Here is a 23509-nt window from a genome sequence, read left to right on the forward strand (position 1 = left end):
ATCACTTGTTAGAAGGTGTATAGTTTAATTACTCTAGGCCAAATAATTCCTGAAACAAAACGCACGCTCGAGTAATCTACTAAGTAGCACAGTTTATATGACCTCCTTTCCAAAGATTCTATTTCTCTGTCCCCTCCTCTCTGGTTATTATTATGAACACACTGGATGATATATATCAGATCCATAAAATGATTGCCTTGATAATCAGACTAGTTGCTTGCATCGGTCAGGGTCCAATCCGGAGACAGAAACGACAATAACTTTTTTTTCAACAACCTTTTTTATTTTGGAACAGTTTTAGATTTACGGAAAAGTTGCAAGATGGCAGAGAGTTACCATATACCTGTATCCAGTTTTCCCCCTTGTTAATATCTTACCATTAGTTTGTCAAACTGACATATTGACACAGGGAAGTTTATGAAACATTTTTAACTATAACAGGGGACTGGAGTAATGAAGAATTGGCTAGTAGAATTAATAGCACTCGAAAGAACACAGGAATAGCAGATTTAAGGAGCAGCCACTACTTCGAGGGCTGAGACAGGATGTCCAAAAGGAATCCCCACTAGGGCTGGGATCCAGATGTTCTTAGAGAAGGTACGCCACAGCTCACCGAGCGGCAAGAGGCTGTACTATTCTGGTAGAACTTGATGGACATCTGCCCTCTGGAATTTGCTAGAAATCTGCACTATAGGATGTTTGGGAAAGCTGTTTGTGGAGAAGTGTCTTACGAGACGTGCTCTGCTACAGAAAAGGCCCAGAGGGATGCCAGCGGAAGTTGTTGGCTGATGGGTGCTGCTAACCACTAGCTAACTCGCCTGCTAGTGTAGGAGCTGGGTGCTGAGAAGTGGCCCATGCTTCCAGGAGCCTGGAGCTGGGCTGGAGAAGCTGGTCTGCAGAAACTGGGCATCATGCAAGATGTAGGTGCTACAGAGCCGGATGCTGCAGAAGTGCCTCCCCCTGTGCTTACTTGGCAGGAGCAGGGTGCTGGAGGAGCCATCTGCCCTGTAGGAGTCAGTTGAGCTAGCAGGCTGGAACCACCAAAGAAAACTTTCCTCCTGCAGTGTCTCTCTAGCGCCCTCTACAGATTGCTTAACATTTGGTCAGTTGGCAAAGTAAAACTATTTAAAGGGCCTATATTGTCTTTTGTAGAGCACAGGTTAATGGATAAATTTAGCACCGAGAGCCAATAAACTGATAACTACTGTTACACCCAGTCCTTTGGTTGCTGAGCTCCTCTCTGCCCATGTGTACACACATGCGAATTCTTGTACGTCAAGGAAACAGCCCTCCATTTCCACCCAACAAGATGCAGCCCTCCGTCTTACAGGTAAAAACATTCTCACTCTCTTTCCGAAGTGAGGAGATACAAGACCCAACAGTTACATAGCCATTATGGATGACATGAATTTTTCCTCACATTCTGTCACGGTTCCACTGAATATTGTGTTTGCTGGACTAAAATGGACTTAGAACCGCTTGTATATAAAATAAAGTGGAAAGAGAGGGGGAAACAGAAAACAGCGTCTACAAACACACACATACATAGAACAAATGGAAGAAATTAAAAACTGCTACAGGCCTCCTTGCTGTCATTTGTCACAAGGCTATAACTGTACATACGGCTTCCTCTTTCCACCCCTCATTCTGTATTTTCCCCCTCCTCCCTCACACCTCAGCTGCTTGGGGTTCTTTACCTGGTGGAGCGACCTCAACCTTTATCCCCCTTGAAGGATCTGAATCTCCAGTTGTCCTGCCCCCCCTCCTTTTTTTTGGTTGATTTCTCTGTTGACCTTTACTTCTGGGCGTGGAAATACTTCTTAGGAACCCACGGAATCTCTTGGCTTCCAGACGTGGTTCTCCTTTATCCTACTGTGCAACCCAATTTCTGCCTGATAATCAGGATCATTCACTCCAGATAATCAGACGGCAGTAAATCAATACCTTTCACACACAGCTATCTCTGGGTGTGTGTGTTTTTTCTTTACTAATGTATGTGGTAGAATAAGGAACAGGTACTTTCACAGGTGCAGGTTTACAAAGGCTTCCCTTGGAGATTTAATCTGACCGTTTACTTTGTCCATGGACGGATGGATTCCTGTCTGTGACGTACAGACAGTCTTCCTGGATCTCAATGTATTCTCTGTATAAAAAACAAACAAACAAACAAAAAAAACAAAACAAAAAAAGACAAGTGTGTCAGAAGACTGTACAAAGTTTCTTCCCCTGGAGTAAAATCATGATTTATTTGACTGAACTCAGACATATTGCTTCTTTTAAAATTTGATTAAATGATTTAAAAAAAAAACAAAACCTCACTCATATTTTACTTTTATTGGCATTCTAATGCATACCCTAGCCTATATGACATCAATCTAACCTACCTCCATCTCTCCCTTCCCTCCTCTTCCCCCTCTCCCTTTTCCTCCCCCCAACATCCATCTCTCCATCCCTTCATCAATCTTCTATCCCTCTTCCTCTTTCAGGGCATGAAAAACAACTCCTAGAAGGCAGGCGCTGTGTGTTATTAATCTCGTTAGCCTCCATTGTGCCTGGCATGTGGTTGGAGCAGAGTGAATGGTTGTTCTATTTAATTAGATTGAATGAGCTGTATGATTCCATGAAGGTCATCCGCGTGTTCATGGTGTGAACTTTCATTGAGTGATTGCTGTGTGCAAGGAACTGTATTGGATGCTGGGGAGAAGGAAATGCATGTGGAGCTTTTGCTGGCCTCACAGAACTCACGGCTTCGAGGCAGGTACACAGAACAGAGGTGGCTGGAGAAAGCCAAAAATGGCACTGGGTACGGGAGTGAGAACCGGATATGGCATGAAGAGGAAAGAAGGGCTGGCAGAGATATCAAGAGGTGTGTAGAATCAGGGAGCTAGTGGGCAAAGGTGGGGAGAGCTTGAGGGGGTTCATATCTGATGACCTTTCTTTGCGTAAACTGGCAACAGAGACAATCTGCAGACGTGAAAGGGTGCAGGAGTTGGGTCATATTGATGATGATGATGACGGTAATAGTCCTTGCGTCCTTGGTATGTGCACAGCCTCACCGCCAGGGCTTTATAGGAGTCACGTTTAATACTCGTGGCAGACGTGACATGGGTACAATTCTTGTTCCTATTTTACTGATGAAGAAGCATACGTGCCAAACAATTAAATGACTTGTCTCAGTTTAAACACCTACTAAATGGTGGAGGCATAGTCACATCCCCTTTATGGCCCGTCTTTTTAACCACAAGGGTACAGTGCCTCGTGAAATTGGAAAGGGGGTTTGGTTAAAGTGTCAAGGGCCCGTGGCCCTGAGAGGAATGAGAGCAGGAGGCAGGGGCTGACAGCACCAGACAAATGTGAAAATAAGCATCCTGAGGGGCACCTGGGTGGCTCAGTCGGTTAAGCTTCAATTTCGGCTCAGGTCGTCATCTGGTGGTTTGTGATTTGAGCCCCCCATCGGGCTCTGTGCTGACAGCTCAGAGACTGGAGCCTGCTTCGGATTCTGGGTCTTCCTGTCTCTTTCTGCCCCTCCCCTGCTCTCTCTGTCTTTTTTCTCTCAAAAATAAACAAAAATAGTTTTAAAAAAAAAGAAAAGAAAAGCACTCTGAGAGATATCAAAGGCACACTCTCAGAGATGATGAGTTTTAAATGACACCCCTTTGGATGGTCTCATTTTGTAATTTTTAATTTCCTCATTTATAATATTAAGAATGTTGGGCAGATTATACTTACCATCCCTTTCCAACCTGTGATTTTATGTGTGGTTTTCTCTAATACTTACATATATGCAATCCCTGAGACCTTTCTTTGTTTTGGATACCCTTGAAAGCTTTTGCATGAGTAGCAGTGACACATTTGTTCTCTCAATCTATATAATCCTGTTTATGATTTTTCTAAACGTCTATAGAGAAATGTGTTTCTCCTCTGGCTATAGGGCACTTCCGGGATGCAAGGGAGAGCCCTAAATCAACCAGTAGCCCGCAAATAGCTTTCAAAGCTTGTTCCGCAGGCTTCTGAAATGAGTACCAAGTAGAGGCAAACATGGAAATTAATTTCGGTTTAGAAATTCGAAACTGGGGCTTATTTAGCCACCGATAGCGTTTCTGGTTAAATGTACTTGGAAGCAGTAAAAATATGCCTGGGAGGCAAGACTAGCTCAAACATTTTCAGGTACAACATTAGGAACACTGATAACCTTTTATATAAAGCAGGCGTGCTGTGCAGCAGGGAGTAAGTAATAAGACTTTGCCTGCGGGATATTCCGATCGGGGAATCCATTTGAAGGATAGCGCAAGCCAGAAATCGTGAGACACAAAAAGCTGGCTTATTCCCCAGCAAGGTCTGCTGCAAAGCTCTATTGACTGGACACAATAGTCGGATCGATGGTGTCTGGGAAGAGAAGACGCTCAGAACCCAGTCCTCACAGTGAGTCGTTAACATGCCCAATCGCGCTGTCAGAATTACTTTAGAAATCGGGTTGATGAAGCAGCAGGACTAAGAGATCTTTTGGGCCCACTGGCGTGGGGGCAGGGCATTGATGACAGGTGGGAAGGACGGAGCTGGGAAGGGTTCATCAGACCCGCCTGAAGGCAGTTTCGCTGATGGACTGCCCACATCTTTCGATAGAGGTCATGAGCACAAAATGCGGACTTGGCCTTTCCGAAGGACGCTGAAAACTGGGCTGTTCTTGGTTTCTCTCTGGAGGGTCAGGGAACCTCCTCCCCCTGCTCCCTCTAAACCCCGTGTTGGAGCTGAATTGCGGGAGTCCTGGCTGCTGTCCTTTCGGTGCTGTTTCTGGGCCTCACGTTCCTCGTGCTGAAATAAGGATGAGACGACCTAACCGTGAGGATTAGATGACCCCGTAGCTGTTCCCTGCTCGGCATTGTACCTGGTACTTACTTGCAATTCTTTGTGTGACAGATGTGGCTTCCCCTAGACTTCAGTGTGTGGGTGGAACAGTGGATGCAGACGCTCGTTGTGGACATCTTGTTTAGTCCCGGGGGCCACCCCCTTGCTTAGCAGAAGCCTCTCTCTGTCCACAGTTGCTGGGCACGAGGTCCCCCAGACAGAGCCCTGGTGCAGTTTCCTGCATTATTCTCAACCTCCGGACGTGGATGTCCTTACCAGATGGATTCATGTCTGGTTTACATTCTGGCTTACTGAGAACACTGTAGATGTTTACGTTACTTGCACTAGTCCACACGCGGTGGCTGTTAAAGACCAGGCTTGGCTGTCATGTTACTAAACTCCATTCTGTATCACGTATTCATGTGTTTCCTTTTTCTTTTCTTTCCTTTTTTTTTTCTTTTGGCTTTCTTCAATATCCCTCTACATCTGCTTATCAGAAAATCTTGGTTCAACCTCAAAATATAACAAAATCTAAGCTTTTATTTAAAAAAAAATTAACGTTTATTTATTTTTGAGAGAGACAGACAGACAGAGACAGAGCGCAAGTGGGGGAGGGGCAGAGCGAGAGGGAACCACAGAATCCGAAGCAGGCTCCAGGCTCTGTGCTGACAGCTCAGAGCCTGACACAGGGCTCGAACTCACAGACTGTGAAATCGTGACCTGAGTGCTACCTCTCCAATCCATGTCACTGCCCTCTTTTAATCGGTGCTCACACAATAGCCTCTTTGATGCTACACCTAATTGGGCCCAACTGGGGTCAGTTCTCTGTAGTGACCCCAGAGTGACCTTGCAAAACTGTTCTATGAAACAGAACTCCCCAGTATTTCCCAAGATGGAATCGTTGCCAAAGCTCTTTTTGACCTGTCCCACCCCTATGCCATCTATCCCTTGTCATCACACTTTCTCTCTGGGTATCGTACTACCCAGCCCTCTCCCTTCCTCTCATGGGACACACTGGTTTCAAAAAAAAATTTTTTTTTAATGTTTATTTATTTTTGAGAGTGCAAGCAGAGGAGGGGCAGAGAGACAGGGAGACACCGAATCTGAAACAGGCTCCAGGCGCTGAGCTGTCAGCACAGAGCCCGATGTGGGGCTTGAGGCCACAGACTGCAAGATCGTGACCTGAGTTAAAGTCAGATGCTTAACCAACTGAGCCACCCAGGCGTCCCCACACTGGTTTCATTTCTCCCTTTGCCCTTGATCTTCTTTCAACCTGGAATACTCTTCTCCCTAGATCTTTATGTGGCTGGCTTCTTGAGGCCAATCAGGTCTCAGCTTTCCCCAACCTTTATATATAAAGAGTATTCCCCATGATTCTTGATCACATCTCCTTTTTAATTTTTTTTATGGCACTGAAAATATTTTGTTTTGTTTTCTTTTGTTTTGGTACTGTCTTTCCTTCTGGGACGTAGGGCCCCTAAAATTTTGTCTGTTGTTTTCACTGCTCTGTAGCTAATTTGCTCACTTAATGTCCAGCACAGTACTGGGCACACAGTAATGCTCAATATATATTTGTGAAAGGAAGGAATAAAGGCATAAATGTTCCAGGAATAGTAATGGATATAAAAGCGAGACATGAGAGATGAATAAGACTCTGACTCTTTGTTCAAGGAGCTTTCAGTTTAACAGGGATTGGAAGTATGTGCCCAAATATATAAGCAAAATATCCAGAGAAGTTAAGAAGGAAGTAATCATAAGTCTTCTAGAGAAAGGGTATGACCCTATGAAGGGTTCTTCCCTTCAGTGGCCTTAAGATAGTTTGGGTTCCTGTGGCTCTTGGCTGTGTGTAGAGGGGGCCCATTCTTCCTTGGTGACTTAGCAGAAGATTCCTTGTCCATAAACAGTCACCTGGAGTGAAATCATAGAAGCCAGGTGACATGTACTCAATGTGGTTTCCATGAACTATTAGGCAATGGGGATGTGGGAGCTCCTTGGCCTCAGGAGAGGGAAAGCTATAGTACCAACATCAAGGTTACTACTTGTAGAGGGCTGAGGCTTCTACACAGCGGCCTCAAGACTAAGAAAGGTGTTTGAAAGTCCGCCCTCATTCCAGCGGGTAACGCTGAACGGTTCTGCCATCTAAACTTCCGCGTATTATTTCTCAAGGTGGGGATTTTGTATGACAATGTGGAACTTAGTGAAACGTGTACCACAATGGAGTAGGAGCAGTAAGAAATTAGGCAAAGATATTCAGACTACAAATTATTTGCAATCACACAGCAGCCAGTTTCTGACAGCACAAATGTGTTTCCTGGCTGTTCTGCTGAGAGTGAAATAATGATATGTATTAGGCGGTCCCGGAGCCTTATTTGTCACCATACCTGTAAAATGGGTGCGCTGACACTTGAGTTTAGTAGAACTGCATACATTTCATCTTACGGAGTTATGTTGTTAATTGGATAAAATATTTAAGTGCTGTGGTGTATTACGTAGTCCGGTATCTTTCACCAATTATACATGATTTCTTATTGTTTGCGATTGTATGAGAGAATTTTTTTAAAACACGTGAAAGTTTCTTCAAGGCAAACAAGAAAAGGGGCCTGTCACTGTGTTTTTCTTTCTTTTGTCAAAATCATCTTTTAATTCATCAACAACTTCATTGATTTTTAAAAGTTTGAACATTTGTACCTGTATACTAGAGAAATTAATCACATTTGCCATGTTTAAACTAAAAACGCAAAGAAAGTAGGGGCACCTGGGTGGCTTAGTCACTTGAGTGTCTGACTCTTGATTTCATCTCAGATCATGATCCCAGGAATATGAGATCACGCTGAGCGTAGAGCCTGCTTAAGATTCTCTCTCTCTCTCTCTCTCTCTCTCTCTCTCTCTCTCAATCTGTCCCTCTTCCCCACACTCTCTCCCTGAAATATTCTTTTAAAAGTATAGAAAGTAATAAGTGATAAAGACTATTCCAACAGAATAAAATAGAAGAGGTTGCAAGAGAAGCCTAGCTCTTGAATCATAAATGATAGGATCATCTTAAACCTCTGTGAAAGCCTAATGTTTTACTACTCACCACTATTCCACAAAACTAGTGAAAGTAACTTCCAAAGAAAGTTTAAATTTCAATGGAACTGCTTGCACTGGATGTTGGTATCTAAACTGTGAAGTTTTGTTCATACATTGAAGAAAAGCAGCCCCTGGAAAAAAAAAAAACCTTATGTTGTAAAATTAGTAATACATAAATCAGATTTATCCATGTTATCCATTAGTTCTCAGAATAATTAGACCACATCAAAGTGAAAAACTTCTTGAAGACAGAAAATGTCTTAAGCAAAGTTAAATAGAAGCAGGGATGGGAAAAGATTTTTGCAATGTATAAAGCAAATGATTAGTATATGGAATTCATGAAGAATTCCCACAAGTCAATAAGAAAAACCCCTCAACTTTAGAATAGGCAGCACAGTAAGATAATTTAGAGACCAGGAAACCTGATCGGCTAATAAGTTTATGAGAATATGCTTCTCTTTGTCATAATCAGTGAAGTGCATAGTAAATGAACAAGATGTCATTTTTTTGCCATCAGATTGGCAAAAGTTAAGAAGTCTGTCAGCACCGCATGTTGGCAAGGATGTGAAAGGAAGATTCCATATACCGCTCCCATGAGGGTAAATTGGCAGAGTAACTTTAGAGAGCAATTTTCCTGTCTCTAGAGTAAAATTCTAACTTGTGTACACCATAGGATCCAGGAATTCTACTCCTACTCCTTTGTCATTTGTCTACAGACCTTGCAGAAACCTTTGCTTTGCTTAAACTGGGGGATCTATTCTTTCCATCTTTGTAACAGTGAAAATTTGGCAACAACAGATAATGGCCATGAATAAGGGAAAACAGAAGTTTGTTAGAGGCTGTTAATATGGAGGAATGCTGTGTAGCCATTCATTCCTATAAATTGATATACAGTATTCTGTGCTAGCAGATGTGTGATATTAATTGATCTCAATGCCATCAGACAGGGTAGAAAAAGCAAGATGCACAGTGATGTATACATTTCATGTAAAACTAATAACTACATGAAATGATACAGTTTATTATTTCTGGACACACACAGACCAGCAGGATGCAGGTTAAAATCATGCGGTTACCTCTGAGGAAGGGGCAGGGAGAGACCTGGGAACCAGGCACAGAGAAGACAAAGGGGACTTCATCTCTAATATTTTATTTCTCGCATCAAATGATGAAGCAAAGGGGACGTAGCATTCCCAACTGTTAATTCTAGGTTGTGTGTGCACGGGCCTTTGTTACAGTATTACTTGTAGTCTCCCATAGCTTAAAAAAAAAAAAAAAAAAAAAAATTTTTTTTTTTTTTTTTTCCAAGAAAACTGTACTATATTTTCCAGACCATCCAGGGAACAGTGAGGGCTTGGGGTCTAGTTTCCTCACCGTGGGATTTTAAGCAAACATTTAAGGCTTCCGCCCTTTGACTCTCACGTCCGGAATGAAGAGCTTTAGTACTTACACAGTGGTGGTGACGAGTGCTTACTCTTCGGTGCTCCCCTGAAGCCTCACCTCGCCTGGAAACCTTCTCCCCATCCCTCCTTTCCTCTGCCCGAAGGTTCAGTACACACATAACATAGATCCTCTGTGTCCCTCGAGCATCCTGTGAACTGTAACACCTAGCACGCCTGCTTTGCGATAAGTCTCACTGGGGACCAGTCTCTTCCAGCAGATCAAGAAATCCTGCTGTGGAACATGTCAGGCAGGATCAGGTAGTGTGTGTTCCTCAACAAACAGAACGTCGTGGCCTTAGAAGATACTTAATACATGTTTCATGAAAAAAAAAATGCATGAGCAAAAGAACAAAAATACGGCAGGACTTTGTAAAGCAAGACACCCTGTAATGGTTCCTGAGGTTTTTATTATTCTTTTGACTTCAGTGGATCAATGTAATCCCCCCAAATCCTTCACTTAAGCCGAGCCTACCATTTATAGCCTTGAGATTTTCCTGCACCGTGAACAGGGTCATCAATATGCTTTCATTGAGAGACATCAACGTTTATATTTAGACACATTAAAGAATAAACATTTCACGCCCTTTTTTTCTGCTTCATAATTTGAGATAAGCATTCGCTGCAGTTCTAAAATGGTATTTCATGCTTTGAAAATTCATTTAACAAACATTTTTTTTTTTAAAAAAGAAGAATAAAGGTTTTCTCTCAGCCACTGAATAATATTAATATCAACAGCACTGGGTGGTTGTCCACAGTGATCGTTGGCTCTCTGTCAGCTCTCCAGTGGCTTTTTTGACATGTGAAGGACGTGAGGTTTTAGTGCTTTCAGAGGATCTGGAAAATACATTTTTATTGTTCTTCTTCATGGATGGAGAAGCTTTACAAAGTTGTTTTATTTTTAAAGCACTTGATGTTTTGAATGAGGGTCTTTTCTTCTGCATTAACAAAGGGAATGACATACCGTAGCCTTGTTAGCCTGAAGCGAAGGGAATGAAATCACACGGAGATAAAAGAACTCGAGGGAACCAGAGCTTAGGAAGAAAGGGTGTATATTTCAAGAGGAACCATGTTTTGCTATCCTTTGAGACAGTGGAAGTTTATTTTGGTCGCTCCTGAAACTCCGTAGAGCGATTTTCCTGAAAGTGACTTACTTGTGCTTTGTCTATATGTATTAGAATGTGAAGGGCTGAACGTCTTCCCTGTTAATTTCTCTCCTAGTCACAGATTGCCCTGTGTTTAAAGTCAATGGTGAACATTACAGCAAAATACCATACAAAAATACATTTTCAAGTCAGTATGGCTGACTAATGTATCCTAAAAGATACTTGACATTTAAATGTTAAGGGCACTTAGTCTTAGTTTCGTCAATCAGCAACCCTGGTGAGGGTAGTTATATATTATAAGCTGACATCACTTTCCCGATGATAAAGCCTAGTTCTCAGACTCCATATATTATCCTGCTGGAAGTGTCTGGGACAGATGTATCCACAAGCTTCTCAAACCCCATGCGGTTCTACGATTTGACTTCTTCTATACTAGAGGTCAAATCCAAGACAAATAAAAACAAAATAAAACAACAACAAAATGCAGACCACTCATCATTTCATCTGGGATTGGTTTAGACCTAACACAAGTGCACAGAATTGGCCACTTCTGTTGTTCTCTGTAATTTAGAGCCAGTCGCTTTAGAAAAGCATCTTGAAGTTCAGTGTGGGTTTCAAGGCTGCTTCTCTTGTCTTAGTGGGCATAGAGAGGCTGAGGCAAGATCAAGTCAGTGGTTTTGGTGCCTAGTAATGCGGCAAGATTCTGTAGGTTTTATTTATGGCCACCTATTTCTTTATGCGAAGGGGACAATTACTCAGGAGTTCATGCATTGTTTCCTGGTTCCTCCTTTTACTTTTCTGGCCTCCAGGTACCCGCCTACCCCTCTGGGCACATTGGTCACCCGCAAGCGGGAAGTTTCTAAATCCAGTTTCTATCTGGCAAGTAAAAATAGGATGTCACCTAGCACTGGGTTTCACTGCAGGCCTGAGCTTTTTCCATTTGGCTTTATGAAAATGGTCAAAAGGGATGACACCCCACCTCGTTTTTTACTTTGCGGAGTTTGTGGGCAATTTGTTTTTGAAATTCACATTGGGAGAACCAAGTTGTGCCTTTTGTCATGAATGATTCATGCAAGGCAGACAGCACTAACCAACGACAGGCCTGTTATTGTAGCTTTATGTACAGCTGGAGGATGTTTCTCTAGGGTGGTTTTTTTGTTTGTTTGTTTTGTTTTTCCTGGGGTGGGATATTCTTTTTTTTTTTTTTTAATTTTTTTTTCAACGTTTATTTATTTTTGGGACAGAGAGAGACAGAGCATGAACGGGGGAGGGGCAGAGAGAGAGGGAGACACAGAATCGGAAACAGGCTCCAGGCTCCGAGCCATCAGCCCAGAGCCCGACGCGGGGCTCGAACTCACGGACCGCGAGATCGTGACCTGGCTGAAGTCGGACGCTTAACCGACTGCGCCACCCAGGCGCCCCATGGGGTGGGATATTCTAATATGCTGACCATGGAATAAAATTTCTGCTATCCTAGATCCGTGCTGTGTCACACATACCAAAGGTACGTTTTGTGTAATTAGTATGTCCCACCGTTCCCATGTGACAGAGAGAGAATTAAGTAGAACAAAGGTTGGGAACTTGCTCAAGGTTCCATGGTTATGAAGTGACAGTAGCTAGGGTCCAGGTGTGTCTGATGCTGAATGATTATACCCTTCCTTGAGCCAGCTCGTGATTGAGGAAGGTCTGTAACAAGGTGAACTTGATGGTAAACATTACTCCTTAATCTAAGGGAAAAATGATTTCATCCTTTCCTTTTTTTCTGTTGTCGCTGTTGAGGAATGTTGTGGCTGAGGCAATGTATTAATGTGCCCTTGTTCTTTGCTCCAAAGCATCTCTCAACTTGGCATTTCTGTGTATCTCTCATTGTGCTCCTTTCTTTCATTCTTTCTCCACACAAAGCCGCGAGATTTACTCAACTATCTGCTGTTTGTTCGAAGAATGTTCTTCGTTCGAAGAATGCCACGTTTTTGTCGATACGTGGGTGTCTGTGGACATGTTGAGATATTCTGCATCAAAACCATTCTGATGAAACTGCTGTTAACACTTTAAAGCCTGGCAAATACCATTTTTAGGCCAAAAAAAATATTTTTCACACATCTGTGAGATGTTTTTGTCGTAGAACGTTCCCCTTTGAAAATCAGGGAGAAGCCGTGAATGTGCGCTGATGGCAGATTTTGTCACCGTTGGGCATTAGTTGCCTGGGATGGCCTGCATGGGGTACGGCAAGATCACAGCTTGGAGGCATTGACAGGTTCGGCTGAGTCCTTGCCACTGCCACTTGAATGCTAAGTGACTGAGCAAATTATCATCTGAGTTAATTTGGCACATGATATGTTGGAATAATTATACCTGTGGCATGGAGTTATTGTGATATTTGAAGAAAACAGCTGCATAAGGCTGCCGCATGTTTGAAACTTGATGTATCTTACAACCCCTTCGTTCTCGTCCCATCCTTTGAAGGGGAGATGGGACTGAGGGTTTAACGTGGGTCACGAGAAGGACGCCTTGGTGGCTCAGTCGGTTCAACGTCTACTGACTCTTAGTTTCGGCTCAGGTCATGATCTCCCAGTTGGTGAGTTCGAGCCCTGAGTTGGGCTCTGCGCTGATAGCCCACAGCCTGCTTGGGATTCTCTGTCTCTCCTCTCTCTCTCTGCCCCTCTCTGGTTTGTTCTCTCTCTCTCTCTCTCTCTCTCTCTCTCTCCTCTCAGAAAATAAACATAACAAAATTTTTAAGTCGGTCAGGAGAGGAGAATGTTCCCAGAAGTGTTGAGATAGTTTTACCCGTTGGTCTCCTTGTGGAATGTGGATCTACCTTCACGATCAATTCCATTCCTCTACCAAACAGACCACGAACGCTGGCTATGTGCCACATGGGTCTAGTTTTCAGTTTGGTGTGCTCCTAAAGCTAGTTGACATCAATACCATTTTCACAGTGAGCTTATTGGGTTTTTTTTTGTTTGCATAGAATCATTATCAACTTACAGAAGCTCTTCAGATATGACATCTCCTCAATCGTGTTTTCACTATGTTCTCACGACTGAGCTAATTTCCTAGTTCCAGTGCCCCTAAATAGTGAGTCATTGGCTGACCCCATGGGCTGGCTCAGTGACAGGTTTTATCATTTGCTGCCCTGCCTTCATGGGTCATATCTGGTGAAATTGTGGGATATTATGTTTAAGCAAAATATATAATTTCACGCCTTCAGGAGCAGGATGGCTTCATGAAAAATGCTTGGTCTTTGAATACGGATGCCCCCCCTACCAGCCTGGTGTTTTGGGACACTTTACCTAAAGAGTCTCATCCTAAATATCCTCCGTGTGCTGAAGATGATAATGATGACCCACCTTGTTGTGATTGCTCTGAGGACCAGAAAGTGGTGTCTGATGCATGGAGCACAGAATCTGGCACAATACAAAGGCTCAGCAGATTGAACCCTTTAAAAATCATTTTTTGCTTGCTTTTCTCATACTGCCAAAAGGATGTACAATGATTGCAGAGAATTTAGAAAAGGTGGTTAATCTAAATGAACAAAGGGAATATGAAGCATATTCTTAAGACCCAGAGATCCCCAGTGGTGCCATTGGATCATAGAGCCTCTCAATATCTATCTATCTATCTATCTATCTATCTATCTATCTATCTATCTATTTATCTATCTAAGTCTGTCTGTCTGTCTTTCTGCCTTTGTCATGCTCTTTCTTCTCCCTGACTCCCCCGATATTAGGTTCAGCCATATATAGTTGCTGATATTTGGCCTTTTGTGACCTAAATTAACAACACTTTCATCTAGTTCATTCGAATATATTGCTAAAATTGGATCATGTGGTAGCATTTTAATCTGCTTTTTTACAATGAAGACATTGCTAATGTTTTTCAAGTTCATTAAATATTCTTCTATAATATCACTTTTAGATGATATGTAATGTTCCATTGTGTGATTATACCCATCTCTTTTCACCAATCCTCCATTACTAGAAAATTAGATTGTTTTCAATTTTTTGTTGCTATAAATAGTGCTAGGATAAACATGACAGCTTTGGAGGGAGTAAGTATCATGGTTTAGAATGCAGACTAAAGGGGGCGACTGGGTGGCTCAGTTGGTTAAGCATCCAACTTTGGCTCAGGTCATGATCTCGGGGTTTGTGAGTTCGAGCCCTGCAGTCGGGCTCTGTGTTGACAGCTTGGAGCCTGGACCCTGCTTCTGATTTTGTGTCTCCCTCTCTCTCTGCCCCTCCCTTGTTCATACTCTGTCTGTCTGTCTGTCTGTCTGTCTGTCTCTCTCTCTCTGTCTCTCTCTCAAAAATGATAAACATTAAAAAAAAAAGGAATGCCAACAAAAGGCAGAGGTCTGTACTTCCCTGCTTCCTGCCTGTGTACCTATAACAAGTCACCTGGATCTCAGTTTCTTCTTCCACAAAATGGGCACAACTTCCAAATAGGACCTACTTCATAGGGCCATTGTGATAGTTCATCTGTCCCTAGTGCCGAGGAGAGTGTCTATGGGCACACTGTAAATATTACTAATGGATTAACTACTGTGAATTGTTCCTGTCATTATACACATATGTTTATTTCTTTTGGAAAAATATCTCAAAGGAGGAATTTATGACTGAAGAGCTCTCAGTACCCGATTCAAGATTAATTTCTAAAATAGGCGTGGTAATCTGCTGTCCCACAGAAGTGTGTAAAAGTGCTGTTTTCATGTAAAGGGGGAGGTTATCTCCATCACTGTATGTATCAGATTCATCATTGTTGTGACCCCACCTCATGACTGAGGGTGCGCGGTTTTTCATGGCTTAATATCCCTGAAGTCAGAATGCTTCCAACCATCAGAGTCACCCAGATAACTGCTGTGACATGCCAGTGTGGGACCTTCTGTTGACAACTACTGAGATCAAGAAAGGCTGTCGGTGTGTCTTAACACCTGTGAAATTAATTAAGTCATATTTGATAGGGAACAAGGCAAACATATGTAAAAGTTGTGATCTGAGTGCAAGATGAGCGTCATGGCAGATATATATATGGATGTCTTCTTCAGAGAGCATCTCAGATTGGGTCTGAAAAAATGTACCTGAAGGACAGAGATTTCCAGGCTGAGCTTGGAAACCTGGGAAGGACTGATGGAGGGAGAGGACGTATCTAACACCTCTCCACATCTACGTGTTTCTATACCTACTTCTTTTGTCGTGCACAGGAAGATGATCGCGGCCATGATGCCATAGAAGGGGGCATTCATGGACGTTCGCGATTTAAAAGCCTTGTGACTTTTGCATGCCTTATTCTCTCCACATGTAATATCTCCTACAGCTTCCCTCCCTTTCCAGTCCCCCGTCTTTCTCTGTACAAACCCTCCACGCTTTACCTAAACAGGGCACACTCTGCCTTTAGGTCTCAACTTAGACATTATTTTCCCAGCTCAACCACACCGTTTTGGGGTCATTCCTCTGTTTTCTGTTGTACCTTGTACCTCCCCCTACTGCTTATCGCGGGGTATTTTAGTGTCTAATAACTTAATGCATCTGCTGATAACCTGTAAGCTTCCAGAAGCATGCGCTCTACCATTCTCCTTTGAATTCTAAGCCTAGCCCTATGGCTGGCACATGGCAGGTACTTGAGAGGTGTAAATTGAGTGAATTTCAGTACCCAGCCCATGGATGTAACCTGTGGTTACTGGTAGCCCTGGAAGTTATCGCCATAAGGGCTCCGGGGTGAGCCCATTGTCTTGCGAGGATCCAGTGCTCCGCTAGCTGTCATTAAGGGTTGTAGCATGGACGGTATACTTCTGATATTACACAGTAGTTTAAACTTCCTTTTATTTTCACCTTATTGTGAGAGCTTATTAGAGCATGCTGTCCATGCTGCCTGAGACCCTCATTAAGCTTTCCCCGAAACAGCTGCACGAATCTGGGGACATAGCATCTAGAGCCCATTTCTAGCTGCCAGCACAGCAAGAGATGAAACTAGAAGCACCTGGGTGGCTCAGTCGGTTAAGCCTCTGACTTCGGCTCGGGTCATGATCTCCCCGCTGGTGAGTTTGAGCCCCGTGTCGGGCTCTGTGGTGACAGCTCAGAGCCTGGAACCTGCTTCAGATTCTGTGTCTCCCTCTCTCTCTGCCCCACCCCTGCTTGTGCTGTTTCTGTCTCTGTCTCTCTCTCAAAAATAAATAAACATTAAAAAGAGAGAGAGAGAGAGAGATGAAACCAGAAGCTGAAAAGGAGTCCTCACTCCTTTCGAAGCATCAGGGTTCTTCTCAGTATAATTTGAAACAGAAGTTGGTTCATCTATCTTTTCCTATTAGAATATTCTAGCTATTGCCGTCTTAATGTAACCATTTTTTTTAAAAGGTTTTCAGTGGCAATAACCAAGCTAGTCACTTTTTCTTTAGGCATGAAATGCTTGCCCTGTGAGATTAGAGTGAGGTGTTAAGTAAAAGACTTGAAGTGATTTCAGTTCAGAGTCTCCAAACTGCCTTTCCAAACACAGTACTTGAATTCAGGATAACCGGTCAAGCTTGACGCTCATAAGGGGCAAGTTCTGCCTCTTGTCTAGACAGTCAACATACCCTTGTATTTGTAGCAATCGGGTAAGAAAGCTGGCTTTTGTATGATAAGCTGCAAAAATGGAAGTGTTGCAGTAGTTGAATATGACAAATGAAGAGAGGAAAGGAAGTCACAGTGATGCATAAATTCAAGCCAGGCTTCTGTGTCCCACTTGTTCTGTTTCCTGCTTATTTGTCTGTATGCTTCTGTATGTGGATGCCCCCCCACCCCCAGCATCGCTTATGTTGGCGCCCAGTATTCACATGGTGAGGTCCATGTATCAATGGCCTGTTAGGGAAACACAGCCCCAAAGGGAGAAGCTGTCACTTCAAAGCATACCACAGTGCTTAGATATAGACAGGAAATTAACCATGTCGGCATGATAATATTTCCTTTAAAGCCTGAAACCCTTTCTTTGATGCTGATAGTTATCAATTTCTGCTATGAACTTGTTTCTATCATGAGGAGGTGTCTTAAGGGTTTTTGTTTTGTGTGTGTGTGTGTGTGTGTGTGTTTTGTTTTTTTGGTTTTTTTTTTTGCATTTATCTAACCCCAAGGAAACAGGACTGGTCTCTCCCTGTCTGCTCTTCTGGGAGAGAAATTGTTGGATGGGATGTGGAAGTGAATCACAAGAGAGAAGAGAGACGTGTTCTGTCCCCTCAGTACCTTGACTTCTTTCTTCCCACTCCTCTCCTGATGTTGTAAAACATATTCCATAAAATGTATGCGTGCCAGCACACCCTTATCCCACTGCCACCGTGGGAAGAAAGAACTCTAACCCATCATGGTTTTTTCTTTTTAAGTGCTTCTGACACAGTCAGGTTGTCCTCATCAAGGTAGTATTATTAACTAAAATTGTGTTTTGTGTTGCTCACTTAATACCCCAGGATACATTAAGAAAAAATGAAGGATACTTTAAGAAAAAAATTTAACTTAGCATATGAGGCTCCCACAAGTTGAGAGGGATATGGAAACTTTGGAGATGGTTGAGCAGAGAAAGTGAGTGAAACTGAATAGCTTTTAAAAAATAAGTAAAAGTATTGAGGGTTGTATTTACTCTTGCAAGAAGTGGGATCAAGGATACCTTCACATTTCGGGAATAAGATCATTTATAATAGAGAACGGTGATGAACCAAATCACCAAATCGACTGGTTCAGATTATAGGATAAGGGATTTGGCTTATGTGGAATGAAGCTGTTCCTTACTCTTAGGACTGAACCAGGGAACAAGTTACAAAGGACTGTGTAACTTACCTTAAAAACAGGGTATGTTCTTTTCTACTTGGATACCCGAGGGGGTTTAAAGAAACATACTGTGTATTTTTTTTTTTAAGTATAGCTCCTAGATTGAAAGAGTTATAATTGAACAAAAAATTCTTTGTCCATATCCATAGGCAATAAAGGAAACAACTGTATGAATAACAATGAGGCTTAAATCTCAGAACTACTACCTAATCTTTCTTTGTGAAAGATGATTGTGAATTCTTAGGTAATTGCTTTCTTGATCTGCTTTAGATTCAATAATCTTCTTATTGTTTTTAATTGCGTTGAAGTATGTTTATTAAGGTGGTAATGAGAACGAAGCCATGCTGATTAAAAACAAAATTATTCATTTAAACCTTCTGATGTTATAAAATGAAAGGTTGATTCTAATATTGGAAGGTGAATCCTGTACATCTCCTCTAAGTTATTTGCTGTGTGCCTAGTTTGTTTTGTTTTCCAATGGTTGATTCTAGATCTGTTAAAGTTAGAGAATTTTTACGAAGTGAAACTGTGTCTTAAGTCATAAAAGCAGTTTATCCTAAGAGCTCCAGGCAGGGTGCTTCTTCCCTAGTGATTTTTATAGCATCTAATTAGTAAATAAATGCACAGCTGGGTAGGCAATGCATATTGAGTTAGTTTTGCTTATCATCCCCCTTTACAATTTGTAGAACGTTCGGGATTGAAAATTTTTCCTTTCCTGCTCCCCTATTCCTGCTCATCGACTTGAATTGCAGTCATTCTTCCTTTCCTTTGGAAGTATGCTTTTAAATCTATTTCTCAAATGTTCTTTTCTGTTACTGTCTTACCTGGTTTCGTGTGCCTGTTGTCTTTTCCTTTGCTGTCCATTTTCAGTTTCATGTTTGTCTTACTGTTTAAATAAACTTACTGAGTTTATTTATTTATTTTTGAAACGCTTATTATTAAGAGACAGAGAGACAGAGCATGAGCATGGGAGGGGCACAGATAGGAGGAGACACAGAATCTGAAGTAGGCTCCAGGCCCTGAGCTGTCAGCACAGAGCCCGATGAGGGGCTCGAACTCAGGATTGGTGAGATCATGACCTGAGGCGAAGTCGGATGCCCAACCGACTGAGCCACCCAGGCACCCCAGTTTACTTTTTTTAACAGTTATTTATTTTTGAGAGAGAGAGAGAGAGAGAGAGAGACAGAGCATGAGCAGGGGAGGGCCAGATAGAGGGAGACAGAATCCACAGAAGGCTCCAGGCTCTGAACTGTCAGCATAGAGCCCGACGTGGGGCTCAAACCCACGAACCAGGAGATCATGACCTGAGCTGAAGTCAGATGCTCAACTGACTGAGCCACCCAGGCGCCCCAGTAAGCCAGTGAATTTAAGTATTTGTATCAATAATTTCCTCTCTTTTCTGATTACCTCCCAATCCACACATTCTTTGACACCTTGAAAGCAGATCAGGTTTCTTTTGGATTACTCCAGCCTAGACCTATAGCAGGGTGGGTCCACTCCACAGTAGCTCTGCCTGCAGGACCCCTCTTGGTCTCCAGGATCACTGCCTGAGGGCAGGCCCCTGAACCTCGCTTGCTTCCTGATCTACTGCCATTCTTCTTGCCCTGTCTCCCTGCCTCTTGTGAGCTCCTTCCTGCCCCTTCCTCAGAATGTAGCTAGATGACCTTTCTAGGACACAAATCTGCATTGTCTCTCATTGTTCAAAATCCTTTACGGCCAATACCGTATTCTCAAGATGCAATCCAGTTCCTTAGTGTGCATTTAAGCCCTTGTATGAGCTGAACCTTCCGATCTGGGTAGCCGGCCTCCTTTCCCCCCGCCCCCCCCCCCCATTACTTACATCTCCCCTTAGCCCTTGACTCTAGCCACATCAAACTCAACACTCTGGGTGCAAGAAACAGGCCAAGCAAAGTCATGAAGCTGGAAAACGTAGCTCTGCTTGAGCAACGGAGTGATTGGAAGTGGCCCACGTAGCGCTGGTCACATTTATGAAGCATTGCCTGGCTGGTGTCGGAGCCGCGATGTCCAGCTGAGGAGTAGCAGCGAAGGGGTCATGAAGCCGTCTCGTCAAGGGGAGAGGAAAGCGGGTTCTGAAGAGCTTGCTCTTACCCGCATCCATACTCTGACACCCTCCATTGTTTTTCCCCCTCTTCAGCCTGTGATGGTGATCACTGGGGGCCCCACTGCAGCAGCCGGTGCCAGTGCAAAAACGGGGCTCTGTGCAACCCCATCACGGGGGCTTGCCACTGTGCTGCAGGTTTCCGGGGCTGGCGCTGCGAGGACCGCTGCGAGCAGGGCACCTACGGTAATGACTGTCGCCAGCGATGCCAGTGTCAGAATGGAGCCACCTGTGACCACGTCACGGGGGAATGCCGCTGCCCGCCGGGATACACTGGAGCCTTGTAAGTGACACAGGGCCGCGCGAGGTGGCGGAGGCCTCTCGCCTTCTCCGTTCATGCTGCTGCCACCATCGTCTTCCCGTGCTTCTGCTTCTCTTGCTGCCTGAAGTCACGGAGAGGTCGGGGCTCCAGACACAGATGGGGAGATCAGCAGTGACAGCCACTAGATGTTCCTGCTGTTTAACTCTTGAACATCAGACCCCAGCCAAAGTCGGAGGGCCGGCTTCCATGCTGTCCTTCTGGGAGGGCAGAGACAGAGAGGGCTGGGATGTTGCACTGAGTGGAAATATTTGGGGGTTGCTGGGGCAGATTTGAGGATCTGCTTCGATTCCCCGACAAGTGCATTTATTTTGCACTGCTCATAGGTAATGATCCATGCTGTTCTGCTTTGTGTGGTAACTAATTAGCTGGAGAAAGCTGGGGTGGGTTTAGTGCCCTAGGAAAGAGAAAAAGGGGAAGATGTTGGAAATAGTCCATGATAAAAGCTTAACTGGGTTATCTAATGCCTGTGGATACATATGTTGCCTTGTGAACATGAAAGAAATGTATCACATCTGTGTAGGGCATGTGGGTGCAGATAGTTTCATTCTTTCTGGATCAAATTGGAGCATCTTCTTAACCTCCACTACTTTCTTTATTTGGTATGAAGGACATTCTTCAGTGGCTTGTATAAGCAAACAGAATAAGAGGCAGAATTTGCCAAAAAAAAAAAAAAAAGTAGGATATAGAAAAATATCATTCTCTTACTGGGAAAATTACACTTGTAAATCACAGAGCTAAAACTTGAAAAAATGCGGCTGATTAGGTAAATACTTCCTGCCAGCAGTATTAACAGCTATAAAGTAGAGCTAAAGGAAAAACTGCATCAGCCTAGAAAGCCCTGGTTTTTGGGAGAATGATCATCTCAAACGACTTAATTGTTAATATTGCTCTTACGGGTTTTTTATCAAGGCCACAATGGGCTTTGGAAAACTTGGACCAATTTTACAGGAGAGCAGACAAGACAAAGCCTTAGCGAGGAAAGTTCATTCATAGAAAAAGGGTGGGGGTTAAAGTCATGGAAGACGATCAGTTTCAAGAAGAGATTGTTGGAGATTAATTATGAGGAATATGTACACAAAGCAGGGGCTGTGCCAGTGTTTCAGTCTCCTTTGAGGTTTGAACAGCCACACAAACAAAAGCAGATAAAACAGTTTCATTACAAAATAGCCCCAAAGAAAGGAAAGGTCTAGGTGACCCCTCAACGACCTTTCCAGCCAATGTGGTTAATACCTTGATGTTAACGAAATGAAGAATTCTGAACGGAGAAAGCTATCTGTTTTAGGGTCCTGGGTGCTGCTGTGTCTGAACCCGAGGGTCGTGTGGTTGGGTCAGTAATGGTATCTTTTGTCACACCTCAATTCCTCAGCTGTGAGGATCTTTGTCCCCCCGGCAAGCACGGCCCACAGTGTGAGCAGAGATGCCCCTGCCAAAATGGAGGAATATGTCATCACGTCACCGGAGAATGCTCTTGCCCTTCTGGCTGGCTGGTAAGCTCCCTTCCTCCCCTCCCCTCCCCCACCCCAAAGGGCACATAGGAGACTCTAGCGCAAAGGAAAGTTGTACCGATGGTTAAAGGTGGCAAAACTGGAAAGACCTGAGCATTTTTAAAGCTGGAAGCCTTCCGTCCATTTTCAGGCAGAAGGTGATTAAATCTTGAAGTGCACTTAGGGTCCTCATTGGAAAACACAGTGGCCACCTGTCCTGCACTTTCCCTCAGGATAAAAAAAGAGGGAAATATTTCATCTCGTGTATGACAGACAATGCCGTTAAACACCAGAAGAATATTTAAACACCGGAAGAATCTAAATATAAACCTACCTCGGAGATACTTTGGGTTTGGTTCTAGACCACAGCAATAAAGTGAATACCACAATAAAGTGAGTCAAATGAATTTTTTTGGTTTCCTACAGCATATGAAAGTTATTTTATACTATACTGTAGTCTATTAAGAGTGCAATGGCATTATGTCTAAAAAACCAATGTACGTAACAAAGCAATTACATTAGTGACATCAGAGATCGCTGATCACAGATCACCATAACAAACATAAAAGTAATGAAAACAATTTGAAATAATGTTAGAATTACTAACATATGACTGAGATATGTGAAAGGAATAAATGTTGTTAGAAAAATGGTGCCGGGCTGCCTGGGTGGCTCAGTCAGTTACTTCGGCTCAGGTCATGATCTCATGGTTTGTGAGTTCCAGCCTTGCATCAGGCTCTCTGCTATCAGCACAGAGCCTGCTTCAGATCCTCTGTCCCCACTTCTCTCTGCCCTTCTCCCCTCTCTCTCACATGCTCTCTCTCAAATATAAATAAGCATTAAAAAAAGAAAAAGAAAAAGAAAAAAATGGCACCAACGTGGGGGAAAAATTGAGCCCCTAGCTGGCTTAGTAGAGCGTGCGACTCTTGATCTCAGGGTTGTGAGTTCAAGCCCCACGTTGGGCATAGAGCCTACTTAAAAAAAAAAAAAAAAAAAAAAAGAAAGAAAAAGAAAAAGAAAAATGGTATCACTGAACATGCTGAATGCACGATTGTCACAAACCTTCATTTTGTTTAAAAAACAAAACACGCGGGGTGCCTGGGTGGCTCAGTGAGTTAAGCGTCTGACTTCGGCTCAGGTCATGATCTCACGGTTCGTGAGTTTGAGCCCCACATCAGGCTCTATGCAGCTCAGAGCCTGGAGCCTGTTTCGGATTCTGTGTCTCCCTCTCTCTCTGCTCCTGCCATGCTCACACTCTGTCTCTGTGTCTCAAAAAGTGGATAAATGTTAAAAAAGAAAAGAAAAGAAAAGAAAAGAAAAGAAAAGAAAAGAAAAGAA

General features: G+C 43.2%; 1 protein-coding gene across 2 annotated transcripts in view; it reads left to right on the top strand.

The window, feature by feature from the left end:
* MEGF10 (multiple EGF like domains 10) overlaps positions 1-23509 on the top strand; it is a 180070-nt gene that overhangs the window by 91331 nt on the left and 65230 nt on the right. Inside the window, exons 1-3 of one of the 2 annotated variants that reach the window (XM_040444370.1) lie at positions 4307-4422; positions 20402-20648; positions 22054-22174. In XM_040444370.1, coding sequence (XP_040300304.1) covers positions 4380-4422; positions 20402-20648; positions 22054-22174 — 411 coding nt within the window. In that variant the 5' untranslated portion in view covers positions 4307-4379. Of the gene's footprint in view, positions 1-4306; positions 4423-20401; positions 20649-22053; positions 22175-23509 lie in introns of those variants that run through there. The other variant, XM_040444369.1, reaches the window with a different exon arrangement.

The sequence above is a fragment of the Herpailurus yagouaroundi genome, unplaced genomic scaffold (genome assembly GCF_014898765.1).
Source record: "Herpailurus yagouaroundi ecotype Mexico unplaced genomic scaffold, PumYag 192, whole genome shotgun sequence".
Lineage (NCBI taxonomy): Eukaryota > Metazoa > Chordata > Mammalia > Carnivora > Felidae > Herpailurus > Herpailurus yagouaroundi.